This window comes from Rousettus aegyptiacus, unplaced genomic scaffold, assembly GCF_014176215.1.
Source record: "Rousettus aegyptiacus isolate mRouAeg1 unplaced genomic scaffold, mRouAeg1.p scaffold_m13_p_4, whole genome shotgun sequence".
In the NCBI taxonomy this organism is placed as follows: domain Eukaryota; kingdom Metazoa; phylum Chordata; class Mammalia; order Chiroptera; family Pteropodidae; genus Rousettus; species Rousettus aegyptiacus.
The window spans coordinates 63,574,353-63,588,318 of record NW_023416307.1 but is presented as its reverse complement, the minus strand read 5'-3'; the positions used below and the strand labels follow the sequence as shown (position 1 = coordinate 63,588,318).

At 37.8% G+C, this 13,966-nt stretch overlaps 1 protein-coding gene across 2 annotated transcripts; it reads right to left on the bottom strand.

Moving 5' to 3' along the window:
* Positions 1-2,729: 2,729 nt before the first annotated feature.
* On the bottom strand, positions 2,730-11,173 carry DPPA4 (developmental pluripotency associated 4). 2 transcript variants are annotated; one of them, XM_016162444.2, is made up of 7 exons: positions 11,054-11,173; positions 9,116-9,275; positions 7,343-7,503; positions 7,203-7,253; positions 6,680-6,962; positions 5,140-5,335; positions 2,730-3,309 (listed from the first exon to the last, which is right to left on the bottom strand). In XM_016162444.2, exons 1-7 carry the CDS (start codon positions 11,075-11,077, stop codon positions 3,279-3,281), a joined length of 906 nt encoding a protein of 301 aa, XP_016017930.1. In that variant the 5' UTR covers positions 11,078-11,173; the 3' UTR covers positions 2,730-3,278. The 2 variants fall into 2 exon arrangements, with proteins under 2 accessions (XP_016017930.1, XP_016017929.1); XM_016162443.2 differs by having other exon boundaries at positions 9,116-9,337; positions 11,054-11,159.
* Between the last annotated feature and the right edge of the window lie 2,793 nt (positions 11,174-13,966).

The following is a 13,966-nucleotide window of genomic DNA, read 5'->3' as shown; positions in this document are numbered from 1 at the left end:
AGTCTCTCAGATTATTTTTTCTGCAAAAATTAGGGAGAGATAAAAGTTAATAAAAGGACTCACATTCCCATCTTTGTTCTGAGCAGCACAAATTCCCAATTTCCTAACCCTGCTAGCAGCTCTCAAATTCTGTCATCAGCACCAGCTACATAAAGTGTTGAGAGAGTCCATCCATAGGAGGCAGACTAATTGGACAAGGGAATGTTCTGTTTGGGGAAACTTAACATTGAAGAACAGAAGCTAAGAAAGAATTTAATAAAATAGTCATAAATAACATTTGCATAAACCTTCAATTTGTAAAGTATTCTACATATATTCTCATTAATTCTTACAATCTTATGAAATAAATGTGATCATTGCCATTTAGGTAACAGATACTCAAAATCAACCAGCAACAAAAATAGCACAAGTGGTCCTCAAACCTGGGACACGACTTCTTATAGTCATTAGGATTTCACCCAACATACACGCCTGCCCTCTTTTTTGTTTTGGAACCCCCACTCACCGATCAGGCCATCGCATCAGGTTGTAGCTGTGTTATATTAACCATGCATTAAGTAATACATTAGATAGAGAGAACAAAGATCAATTTTCTTATATTGATTCCTAAGTAACTCGCAATCCATTTCCTTTCATAAAATTCACATCAAACCTTTTCATTCATTATTCATCTAGAAAGCTGGAGGAGAGTGAAGGGGACAAATGGTGCTGATAAGGGTTGAGAAATCTCTTGGGATTTTAAACAGGGTGTCAGAGTATACTTTTTTGACAATGATATTTGAAGAAAGACTTAAAAATGAGGATGTTTACCATATTGATATCTGGGAAAAGAGCATTTCAACCAGTGACAAGGTCCTAAAGTAGGAGCATGTTAGACATGGTTAAGGAAAAAAAGCAGGGTATTGGAGATGTTGGAGGTGAGTAGTCACAAAGTAGGGTACACTTGAGGTAAGGCCCCGGAAGTTGTTACAAGAACTTTGGATTTTCCTCTGAATAAAATGAGCTCAATGAAAGGGTTTTGAGCAGGAATGCTATGATCTGACTTATATTTCAAAAGGATTTTTCCATGTAGATAATTGAATATCGTATTTTAAAATTAAAGCTTTAAAATTTTTCAAACACAAAAGTTGGTGCAACGCTCATTATTTTATGCCTCATGAACTAATTGTCAATGGTTAATGCAATATTATTTCTGTATTTTCTGTTCGGGTGTATGCGTGTGTGTGTGTGTATGTGTGTGTGTATAATCAAAATAAAACAATGTTTGATTATATATACATATATAATTCTATATAACCACAATTATTATTACAACCAAGACATTTAACATGGCTGTAGTATCATCTAATTCCCAATTAATATTCAAATTTTTCCAATTATTTCAAAAACATTCTTTTGACTACAAGAACCATACTTTATCATTCAAATCACTTTTAAAAATATAACTTACATATAGCAAATTTCACACATCTAAAAGCATAGCTGTGTGAATTTTATCATAAGGTTACACCTATGTAACTGCCACACAACACAAAGAAAGCTTGTTTGATTATGCTGAGTCAACTGGTATAATCAGGACTAATAGCTTCCTTGTGAGACTCCTGTTAGATCTTTTTGGCAAGTGTCATATATTGTAACCTGTTAGAAAATACATTTGTTCATATTATCCTGATAAGTTTGAATACATTTTTGTCTCTAAGTCCCATCTTGCCAAATGTAGAAATTTACTTGAGGCATTTTCAGAAAAAGTAATTCCAATTTTATGATTTAATGTTTAAAATTTTTTTTCAACTGCTTTCTTTCTACCTCTGTTTCTCAGGGATGGGGATCCTTGAAGATGTGCCCACTTCCACTTTGTGAGTTTACAGGATTTCTTCATGCAGATAGCTTTGCTTCAGTCAGCGTTGGCCAGGACCCGACTCCAGAGCTGTTAATTCAGCACCAACTCTTGACGTGTTAAATATCCCTTTGGAGCAAAAGGAAGTAGGGAGGACAGGCCCTAGATGTCTCACATTCGTCGTACCTTACAGCCTGCCATGTGTGCACACGCGTACACACAAAAACACATCATAAAAGTGCTGTGGGAACATCTTCGTGGACGCTGTTATTTCTGGGTGGGAAAATGGCTCCTCTTAGCTCCCGGCAATCAAGATCATATCACAGGATCTCTTTGCCATGGAATTTATGAGGCACAAAATATATAGTCCCAACTTGTCTCTTTTGAATATTCTGAGACAGAGACAGTGAGGGGAGAATAGAGTAAGGTAGTTAATATATACAAATTTGGGGGGAGGCATATGAATTTTAGGGAGTTGGGGAATGGGAATTTAGAACTTTTATCTTGCCAGGGACAGTAAAGAGGAGTAAATATACCATTTCACTGGTAGAATGATTTATTTTATAGAGAATTTTAAGTTTTAGTATGTTAGGGACAGGGAGCTATCTATAAGCAGAATAAGAAAATAAAATTCCCAAATTAGTAAAGGCAGAGAGGAAAGAAATAGAATAGAAACTTGAACAATCCAGTAAAAATAGGGGGAAAAGTTTAAAAAGGAAACTATACATACAATGTAAGGAATAAAACATGTTATTTATACACTGAAAAATTCTGACTAATAATCATGCTTTTTGACTTAATCCTATTAAGAACATTAACACTATTTTGTATATAAATTTCCTAAATATATGATTTTTTATATACATTTTAAACATTATGTACGATTCAAAAGTAAACTTGAACATTTTTAATCAATAAAAACATACAAAACCATTACAAATGGAAATGCCAGCAAAGTGCCTTCTGTTTTTATCTCAGAGACACATTATAGAAATCTCGGGTTAAGAAAACTTCAAAAAATATTGCATTGTTTATTAAGAATGTGTTTTGAAGAGTGAACAGTTTCCCTTTGGCTTAACATAATCAACCATTTGAAATCATTGAACTTAGAATTAGAAGGCAACAGTCCCTAATGGTGTCAGAACTGAGGTGAAAACACAGACTGGGAGCACACCACTGTTCCTTCTCTCAGCCCCTTCACAATGCTCAGCTCAGGTTCTCACTTCAAAATATGAGTCTCTGTATTCCAACAGACAAGCGGCAGGCACTGTGGGGGCTCTGAGGGTTAACACCTGCAGGCTGTAGGCCCTGTAAGCAGGAAGCATTGAAGGTGGGGAGCAGCCTGGAGTTCCCATGTCAAGGGCATCACGAAGTTGATTGCAGTCATCCTTCTACCATTAATTTAAATTAGAGCCGTACCCTTTTTCCTGGCATTGTAATCTTATTGGAGGCTTTTCATCAACACCTTATTCCTACAAAACAAATGAAATGTGTTTTTTAAAAGATGATAATCAAGAAATACCAAGTTGCATTCTTGAAAATAGCCAAGAAACCCATTGCTGGAATCCCATAAATTAAACTTTAGGATAGTGGGTGGGAATGTCATTTCCTCTAGGAATGACGTTATCAGATAAATCATGTCTCTAACATGTTCCTGTCTTGTGCAGCCCCACAGGCAGGAGAGGCCCCAGAATGGATCTTTTATCATTTGCCCAGTGGCCCAAATATGGGCTACCTAGTGTGACCTCAATTGTTCAACTTGCTCAGCACAGAATTGTGGCAGAAAGCAGGAGAGCGAAAAGGGGAAAAGACAAGTACATACTCACATACTTCCTCCTATGGGAGCTGGTAATGGGCCAGGGCCCAGGGAACTGCCACTCCTGGATGGTGGAGGGGTTGTCTAGACTAGAGAGCTTGAAATGGAGCCCAGGATGGCTCCTGGACAACAGAGGAATGGGGAAATGGACCCTTTGGGAGTCAAGATGGGGCTGCACCAAATCCCTCTATTCAGAGGGATTATCTTTTCATTCTCCCAAGCTAAGCCCAGAAGCATACTTAGCCTCTGCCCTCTAATATAAAACAAATGAAAATTCCCTTTAAGTGCCTTATTGCTCTACCTCTCCATTTGCACTTTCAAAAAATATCTTCAGTTGCAGTCTCAACTTCTCCCTTAGTCAATGGATACCTAATTTTCTGTATTCTTTACTGCTTCAAATCTATTATCCAATCAAGCATATTATTTGTACCTTCTTCAGCTTTATTTGCCATTACTTAAGACAATTACCTCATACGAACTTTCCCTATTAACATTATACTTCAGCTCTTCTTGTTTCTTTTCTGCCTTCTTTAACATGCCCCCCCAAATACTCTGTTCCTCGAAGCTCTGTCCTCAAGTCCTCAGCCCCAGTGCAACTGTTAACCTTATTAATATTTAAATAACTACCAAATAATTGCTTGATAGCCAGATATTTTTTTTGTCACCTACAGAAGGTGCCAGGTCCTTTAAACATATGAAAACCAAATTTCTCCAAGATTTTTCTGATAGACCTTACATCCTTCCCTCCTTGGCAGTATAAGCCCTCAGCCCATTTACTTGCTTAAAAATCCTCAGTGGCTCATCACCCAAGGATGAGCTGTCCGACTCTAGATTCCTTGTCCACCTCCAACTCCTATGAATTGTTTGCTGAATTCTGCAGACGTACATTTTTTCTTGTTTACTCATTTAAATTTCACATTACCTTTGGATAGGCATCGTTATGCCTATTTTGTTAAGTGACAAAACTGAGGCTTATTTTCTAACACATATCACCATATTGTCATACTGTACTACTTCGCAATTTCTGTGTTGTCCTAAGTTCTTTCACAGCCTTTGCTCTGGTTCCTATACTGAAAATTGGCTTTACTCCTTTCCACCTAGTCAGTTCTTCCCTTAAGTGATACCAGTTACTATATGGTACTATAGCTGCTAACAAACCAACCATCCCCATTAGACTGTAGGCTACTTAAAAGGTTTTTTGGCTAGTCATTATTTTTGTGTAGTGTATCTATCTGCAATATAGTAATTGTAAAGGTCTATTTCTTAGAATTAATGGTCTCCAGGTAGAAATATTAAGCCCTGACATATTATTGCTTTTTTTTTTTCTTCAGAAATATACTTATGGGTAATACTTTTCTTGAAACTCTTTACTGATAACTTATGCTTAAAACACAGAGCTAATTAAAATTAGCATGCATCTCCTCTCTCCCTCAACTATAAGCCAGGTATATACTTTTAGTCTTTAGAAAAGCACTAGGTGAATTACCTATGAACGCATTTGGGGCACAACATATTATCCTCCAGGTGTAGGGGTGGAAAGTTGCAGGCAGGTAGCAAGAAAAGTGCACACACTCTCCCTTGTTTTTCAGGAACCCAGGCTTGCCCAGCATAAAACTGTAGCTGGACCCAACCCTCCGTGTCTGCAGGGAGACTTCGCCCATGGACCACACACCACATGACACCTGGGGAAGGAAAAAAAGATGAACAGAGCAAGACCAAATTATCATGTCTGAGATTACATCATGGCTTTGGGTTTTACTATCTTTATCAAGTGCCAATTCTTTAGATATGAACCCTGGAATTCTAACTTAACTTACTCTATTCTGTTCTCCTTTATAAAAATAATGCGAAATAGTTCCTGTTACAGCTTTAAAAAGGAACAAAAAATATCATTAGGAATGGTATAGCTGCAATAACTGAATAGACAGTATAGGGGAGGCAAAACCTTACCTCTACCCATCTTAGGCTTTCGGCCAGGACTCTAACAAAAAGATAGGTTAACAAGAGAAAAGCAGTTTATTAATGGATGAAGTGTACACCATGCAAGAAAACACAAGACAAAAACTCAAAATGGCATTTTAGAATTTCATCTTCTTTAACATCTTTTACAAATAACAATAAATCTGTATAGGGATGACAGGGCAAAGGAAAGCAGTTTTAAGTCCTCAAGGGTGTCCAACTGTGGGATCGTAAATATATAGGAGGAAACTAATGGAGTGAGATTAGTTTGCAGATTCCTCTGATGCCATCTCTTAGTTGATGAGTGTCTCCAGCAAAAGAATTTATATCCTATTATCTTTAGGCAGGAAAAGGGGAAATTTGGGGGGGGGGGGAGGTGGTAGGAGAGGCATTGTTTTTCAATTACCTTCAGCTCAATATATATATATTTTTTAATGTCAAAGAGGCGTATTTGTAGGTGACCTATCCTAGTTTTCTTCAATAGAAATAGACTAAATCACAGTGGTCTGAGATGGCCTTCATGAAATAGGTTCTTTATAATAGGGATTGTATTGTGCTAACCAGTTGATGGTCTTTAAGTGTATCTTCTGTGATTCTTACACAATTATGAAGTACATATTATTAACCTATTTTAAAGTAAGGAAACTGGGAACTAGTTTAAGCAATTTGTCAATGTCACTCTTTTTAATAGATGCTACAACATCCCAGGCCTCCCAGGCTTAGGCTCAGGCAGTTGATTTTAGAGCCTGCCTTTACTTCTAAATCCTTAAAGAGGAAAGAAATGAAGCCAAACAAATTGCTATTTCTTTCTGATGACATCGGTAATTTAGAGCAGTGGTTCTTAAAGAGTGGTCCCCCCAACTAGCATCATCAGCGGTGCCTGAGAAATTGTTAGAAATGCAAATTATCAGGCCCTACCTCAGACCCAAATCAGAAACTGTGGGTGAGGCCCAAGAATCGCCAGCCCATCAGGTGATTCTAATACATCCTAAAATTGATTAGAGGTTAATAACAATTAAACTTATTTGCTCATCTAATCCAGAATGAGCTCTTAATATTAGGCTTACGAGAGGCCTCTTGCGATGATTTCACCGCCTCTATCTTCCCAGCCCTGGCTGCAATTCTGGTCCAGGAAGCAAACACAGCATTCGGGGTGGAACTTGTCATGACAACATTGTCCATTTCATCAAGGAGAGCAGTGGACCCTTCAAGAACAGATGCCCCTTCCTTAAGAACGGCAGTCACTTCAGAAGGATGGGAACTTTCCAGCATTATTTCTCCCCTTTTCAGCTTTAATTTTATTTGCGATTTTGTCAGGATCTTGGCCTCCTTTGCTGTGATAGGAATGTCCTATAAATAGGGTTGAAAAGATTAAAGTGCTATCAGAAGTGCAGCCTCATTTTTATTACTCTTCGTAGAGTCGGCGAAAAGTGGTGGTGGTGGTGGGGTTATTTGTTCCTTCTTAGAAGGAGGAGTGGAGGGGGAAGAGGGGTCTAGGACAATTGCTCTACTCACTTTTTGATACTAAAATAGGTAATTAGGATGAGGACTAAAACTTCCACTCTGCCAAATTTTCTACAAATTACTCACCTTTTGATCAGGATAAGCATATTCACAGAGTCTCCTGTATACATCCAATTTCTAAGACAAGAGAGATCAAGGAGTTAATAATGAAAGTAAATTTCCTACCCTTCCTCCCCAAAATCCTATATAACACACTGGGCCCTCACCAAGCCTTTGGTGCACAGCTTTAATTGCTGGCACCAGGCCCTCACAATGTCCCGGTGTAGCAGGTTGACTGGTGGCAGTATGGAGGGTAATGGAGGAATTGGTATCTTCTTTCGAAGTTTTACTTTTTTATCGTCTTGTGCCATCTTTTGTGGACAGGAAGCTGAAAGAGAATGGTATAAAATTAGTATTAATTAACTTTTGTGTAACTTTTTAAAATGGCAAAAGTATGGGAGCATGTGAGATCTTGTTCCCTAGTATGTTTGGCTCAAATAAACTCTTAAAAAATTAAAACTAAATAAAAATAAAATTTCAAAAGTACAATCACTTAGTTCTCATAGTTCAGTCCCCATGACTTACCAAACACCACAAAAACCTCCAATGCACAGAACCTCAAGCCTAGGACTTAATACCTCTGAATCGCGGTTTTTACTTCCTAAAATTCTCTACTACTCATACACACTTGTGAGCTTGATTCATAGATGCCGAAGAGGTTACACTAGAGATTGCTTAGAGCTGAGATCATAAATACTCAGTGGTGCCTTATTCTCTCACCACAATACAAATAAACCACACAATAATGCTACAAGCACAACCACCATTACCCATAATTCTGCAGGCCCACTCCATCAGAGCAGCACTCAGTTCCCATAGCATACCAGTATCCTCCTGATGCATCTCACGCACAGGGCCATTCAGGAAAAGGCAGAACACAGCTTCAGAATAGACACAAATACGCTGACGCTAATAATCCCTAAAGCTTGACTGAGTCCACATTACTAGTCAGGTATAGCATAAGCATTTTACCCAATTATTCTATGTAACTTACAACTGACCCACCACACCACTCTAAGTCAACATGGTAGGTTATTAGCATCACTCTTTTTAGAATAGGTAGTAGTTTCAAGAATGGGATTTCAAACTTACATCGGTCTGTCCCCAAATCACTGCATGCTGATATCCTGAATGCCAAGCAGCGAGTTGTTAAAACAAAAATGTTAACTTCCACAGCTGAAAGTCTTTTCTAAAGAAAGGTTTTATTGAACCAAAAATGCTAGCCAAAAAGTAGATCTTGGGGCATGAATTCCAAACCACCAGAAGCTTGTCTAGGCGGAAAAGATATACATATCTATAATCTCAGAATTTGCAGGTACCTTTATACATCGAGTACTGAGGAGGGGGAAGAAAGATGAAAACTGAAAGAATTTACATTAGCTACAGGCAAAGGGGTGGGAGAAGGTGAACTGGGGCCCACTCTGGATAGGTGCAGAGTCCTTAAAGTCCACATGTAAAAGAAGCGGACATTAACAGACTAGCAGTTCCATCCCTTCCATTCCTCTCTTTCTCAGGCTGCTGTAATTTAATTTAGGGGATCTCAGAATTTTTTCTTGCAAAATGATGATCAGAACCTAGTATACTTAGCCTTTTGAGCCACACTTCTCTTACTCGGTCAGGCCTGCTTCCGTGTCTGGAAGTGCACTTTCCCTTCTAATAAAACTCTTCTTTTCTGCTATTAAAAAAGAAAAAGAAAAAGAGAAAGGAAAAAAAAAAAAGCAAGTATACTGTGAAAGTTTGGAGATTGAAAGTGACAAGATTTAATAGAAGTGACCGAAAGAAGGCTTCAGGGAGGTGAGATTTAAGCTGGGCTTCGAAGGAATTGTGAGATTTACAGAACAGAGGACAAAAATTTCTTTTTGACTTTTTCTACTCCAGAAAAATCCCTCAGACTTCTTAAGCCCAAGGAAATAAGATATAAGCACTTGTGGACCTCTTACCTTTGTCATCTTCAATAGGTTTTTTTCGTTTGGTCCCCTTCCCTGAGGTTTTTTGCATACTTGGTTCGCCAGCAGCTCGCTGTTCCTCGTCAGCTTCTACTGACACAGGTTGGAATTTACAAGTCATATTTGTCTCCCCTGATTTCTTTGTGGAGTTCCACTGTAGGTAGAGGAGCCAGTCAGTCATTCCTGTAGTGTCTGACCCATCACAGTCACAGAACTCTGTTGGTAGTGTGTATTTGTTGGGTATCAATTTTAATGCGCAGGTTTATTTATCAGATAGCAAAGCAATGACAGGGAAATGGGAGAAGGCCAATATGAATGTATGAGGAAAAGATAGAAAGTACAAACAAAATAGAGGAAACCATGCTCTACTTCGAAAGACTATATCCTTATCTCTCTCACCTGGCAAATTTTTTCCCCATTCTTTTATCTTTGACCTCTTCCAAACAAATGTTTCCCAGAGTAATGCTATACATCCATTCAACAGTTTATTGTTCTTCGCAGGAAAATATGAATACAATCTAACATCTTTAATACAACCTATACCAGTCTTCCAACTTCTATTCCAGCTGCTTCTCATACTACTCTCCTTTGCCCCAATTCTGGTCACAGCATTCCTTTCCAGCCTAGTCTGACCTGAAGGAATTATCATCAGCTCTACCCCAACCTACTCTTTGGTTTACATTTTAAAGTCTCACTCCTTTTACAATCTCACTTAGTATTAGCTCATCTAGTGACCCTTTCTAGTCTTTACAGATTAAGTCAAATCTACTACATATTTACTCATTCCCTCCACTTGTCAGTTGCAATTTTACATTTGCTTGCGTGATTGGGTAAATTTCTGTTACTCCATTCGATTGTAAGCTCCGAAAGGTTGGAATTTCTTTCCCTTTCATCTTAGGCACTCAATACTTATTGAATCAAGAGAAACAAGAGAACAGTGGGGATAAAAGTTTTTTGATACCGAGAAACTAACATTTGTTGAGCCTGTTTTAGGTGTTGTTTGATACATTCCTTATTTTCTTTCATGTAATCCTCACAGAAGTCTGGTGACCATTTGCTACTTTGTTTTTCAGATGCCGAGGCTGAGAGGTTAGATAACTAAAGGCACTCGGGTAGGCATTTTAGATAAAAACTAAACTCAAGGTCAACTAGCTCCCAAATCTAAATCCTTCTCATTATCAGTTAAAGTGGGAGTACCGGAGAAATTAACATTTGAATGACACTTTCACATCTCCGTAGCAGTTCTACTTATTCAAATCTTGCTTTTGCCTAGTGCTTTCACAAATACTCACTTTGGGGACTCACGAAGTCTTAAAATTAAGAGAGCAAACAGAGAATCTGGTTCTAGGAAAGAGATCCTGAGAATGCTCAAGTTTCCCTACCACATTAGTTCAGTTTTTCTGTACCAAGCCTCAAAGCCTGTTCACCTTTAGTTTCTGTCTGTAGAGCTCATCAGTATGTCTGGCTGCGAATGACTTTTTGGCCCTAACAACCCTCTGTGGGGGTTGGGGGGGGGGTATAAAAAAAAAAAAAAAAAGCTCAGACGCATAACCTTTGGTTTAGGACCTGTGTCTGTCAAAGTAAAATTAAACCATCTCGTCTTTCCCAGACTCAGTTTAACTACCTCTTTCTAACAAGTTTCTCTCACTCCTTTTTTTCCTGTTACCATTTCTTTCTAGCCCTGGTACTTGATTTCTCTTTCTGACAAGATAAAACATCTCTTCAAAACCAAAATAGGAAACCCCATTTATTATTTTCTCACTCCAGTATACCAGACTGCAATCATATCCAGGACTTTACTTTTTCTCAAAGAAATCAAGAGAAGCAAATTCTAAGGCACATTCTTTTCTCCTCAAGAGTAGTGTGCTCGTGGCGAGAGAGAAACAGGAGGAGACTCAAAGAGAGAAAACAAACACACTAAAATGTACTTACCATCTTGCCTTTTGCATTCTCCATACCCAGAAAAGAAGTTGAGATTGATAAAAAGTAAACCTAACTCCTGAAATGGCCCCTGGCCCAAGATTGCTTCTTTAAAAGTCTCCTCCCACTTCCTGCCGCCTACAGGCACCTTTTTTCCCCTCATCTCTGTTCCCTCCCCCACAATTTGTGAATGCTAAATGTGTGTACTTTTTTATTCACGGGAGGCCTGTTGTATGAATGAATTAATGTCTCTGGCTCTTTGTGAGCTTTTTAACACCACTATCTAAGGTGTGGCTGAACTAGGGAAAAACAAGTTTCTAGACTTCTGAACAAGATGAATGAAGGGATTTAATGCAGGAAGTTGTGGAAATAGAATTCTAGGGCCAGGCTGGTGGCCTGAAGAAAGCAAATTGTTTTCATATCACATACATTTCATTTCTTAAGCAATTTATTCAACCTATTAAAACTCCAGCTTTCATCTATACTAAGAATAACTAGCACCTTACTATCTGCCAATAAATAATAATAATTTTTAAAGTCCATTGAGTATTTGTTATGTACCAAATTGTAGGTTTAAAAATTCACAGCTATTATTTTATTGTTCTCCATTTTATAGATGACAACATATTTGTAAAACTGTATTGATATCCTGATTGCTGGCTCAGTAAGTGAGAAAACTAGAAATCAAGTCTAGGTCAGCCCAGTTCTACCACTTGAGCTCCCCCGAATCTATCACCCCAAACAAGATCAAGATTCTCTCTTTAAAAAATAGTTTGAAAAACGCCTCCTGAGATCACTCCTCATTGCCAAACTGTCCAGAATTAGAAATGTGAAGTGAAGATTTTTCCTATGTTAAGAATCAGTGACTGTTAGGATTCAAATCTTTTTTTAATCAGATGGCAAAGCTTGTTTTGCTCATTTGTTTATTTGTTTTCCCTACATTTCATTGTTTACCCTAAAATGATGAAGATCTATTTTTACCCAGATGGTGGTGATAATCCGTTCACAGGCTAGAAGTAAGTAAATGGGACCTAGGAGTAGAGAAGGAAGTGGACTGAGCAAACCCCAAAGTACCAAGAGGAAAGAGAGTATTTACAATCTAGATCTTCTGGGAGGTCGTACTTGGATTTTGGCTGATCAGGTTTATACTCTGGCTCATAGACAAAAACCACTAAAGATTTACCACTTAGGATTTATATAGAAAGTGTTTGATTGGGTTGTCTTTCTTTTCCCAGTGTAATTGGCAGTAACAGTGTGTGTTGAGATTATAATTTAGGAATTCTTAGACCCATCATTGTTTTTGGAAACACAGTTCTAAAAGAATTGCACCAACCTTTTTTTAAAAAAAATGGTTAGCGGATGTCCTATATATAAAGAGAATTAGCACAATTTAATTTAAAATATGTGAGCATAGCTGGAAATACTACTTTTGAGTTCTTGAATGAAGCAAAAAGCCAATATATTTTTGTTGAGCTTATTAAATTGTGATAATTTATAAGCAATCTTGGGCAGGGGCAGTGTATTTGGGCTTTAGTTTCTCAAATGTGAAATGGCAATAATTGTGTTTATTGTGTCTTTTAGAGAAATAGCTAACACAAATTTATGTGTAAAATTTCTTACAAATGTTTTATAGTCAAAAGAAAAACTGTTTACCACTTTTTAAAATATTATTATGTCAATGCCTAAAGCTCTTTCTATTCTAAGTTAAAAAAATATCCATAATTTATTCTTTCATTCATTTGTTCAGCAAAAACATATTGGGCATCTACTATGTGCTGGGCATGGGAGATACAGCAGTGAACAAAGCAGATGAGGATTCTGACCTCATGGGCTTACAAGTCTCTTAGACAGAATAAACATTAAGCAAATAATATCAATAACTAATAACAAGCAAATGCTCTTTTACATGACTTTTAAAAGCATTATATTTATTCATATGTATTATCAAAACAAATGTAAGCTATTCAATTATGACACTTGGAAAACAGGAAAGCTCCCCAAGAATAGTGTCCTGCAATAGTATTTTGATCTCATCAAGAAGTCCAGAAAGTATCAGATCTGAAAGGATCAGGTGAACTGAACTAAGAATAAAGGAAGAAGAGCATCTGCCCAGAAGGGCAGCACTCCAGAAGTGGTCCGTACAGTTCAACTCAGGAACTGAAAGGACTGTGTGGCTGGAGCTTGGAAGGGAAGGAGCACAAGGTAAACTGAGTCTGGATAGGCTGCCCTTTTAATCTCTAAGCTAAAAGGAAAAAAAAGCTATGAAAAAATTTAAAGTGGGAGTGAGGGTGGGCTGACTCTCATGAGCATTTTGTAAAAATCTCTCAACTGCAATGAGGAAAAAGTGAAGATGGATTAGAGGAAGTGAATTCAGAAGGTGACAGAGGAAGGTGAGTTAGAAAGCTACTGAGGCAGATTTAGGCCTGGGATACTGGTGACAGGAGTGGTAATATAGAGTAGTGGTTAAAAGACAGGCTCAAAGCCAGACTGTATTTAAACCCCAACCTTCCCTTGAGCAAGTTATTGAAGATATTTAGATCTCTCTCTTTCCTCACCTGTAAAATGAGGATGATAATAGCCTTTACTCAGAAGGTGTAGGTGAGTGAAGTAAGTTCTCACATATCCTGAATAAACAGTGTCTGGGGCATAGTGCATATTGGGTTAATATTGGAAATTTCTATTATTAGAATGTTGGAGAAGAAGACGGATTAGAGATGTGGAGTATTCCTGCCAGGTTTTCTTTTTTTCTTTCCTCTGTGTGTGTGTGTGTGTGTGTGTGTGTGTGTGTGTGTGTGTGTTTGTATTTTGTCTTCCTAAAGAGTAATTGAATAAAATGAGCTAAGTTAATGAGGCCTTTAGTTGTTTACCTGGAGGCAATGAATCTTCCAAAGTCATTAATCTGCATTTATGGAAGACAAAACAGGA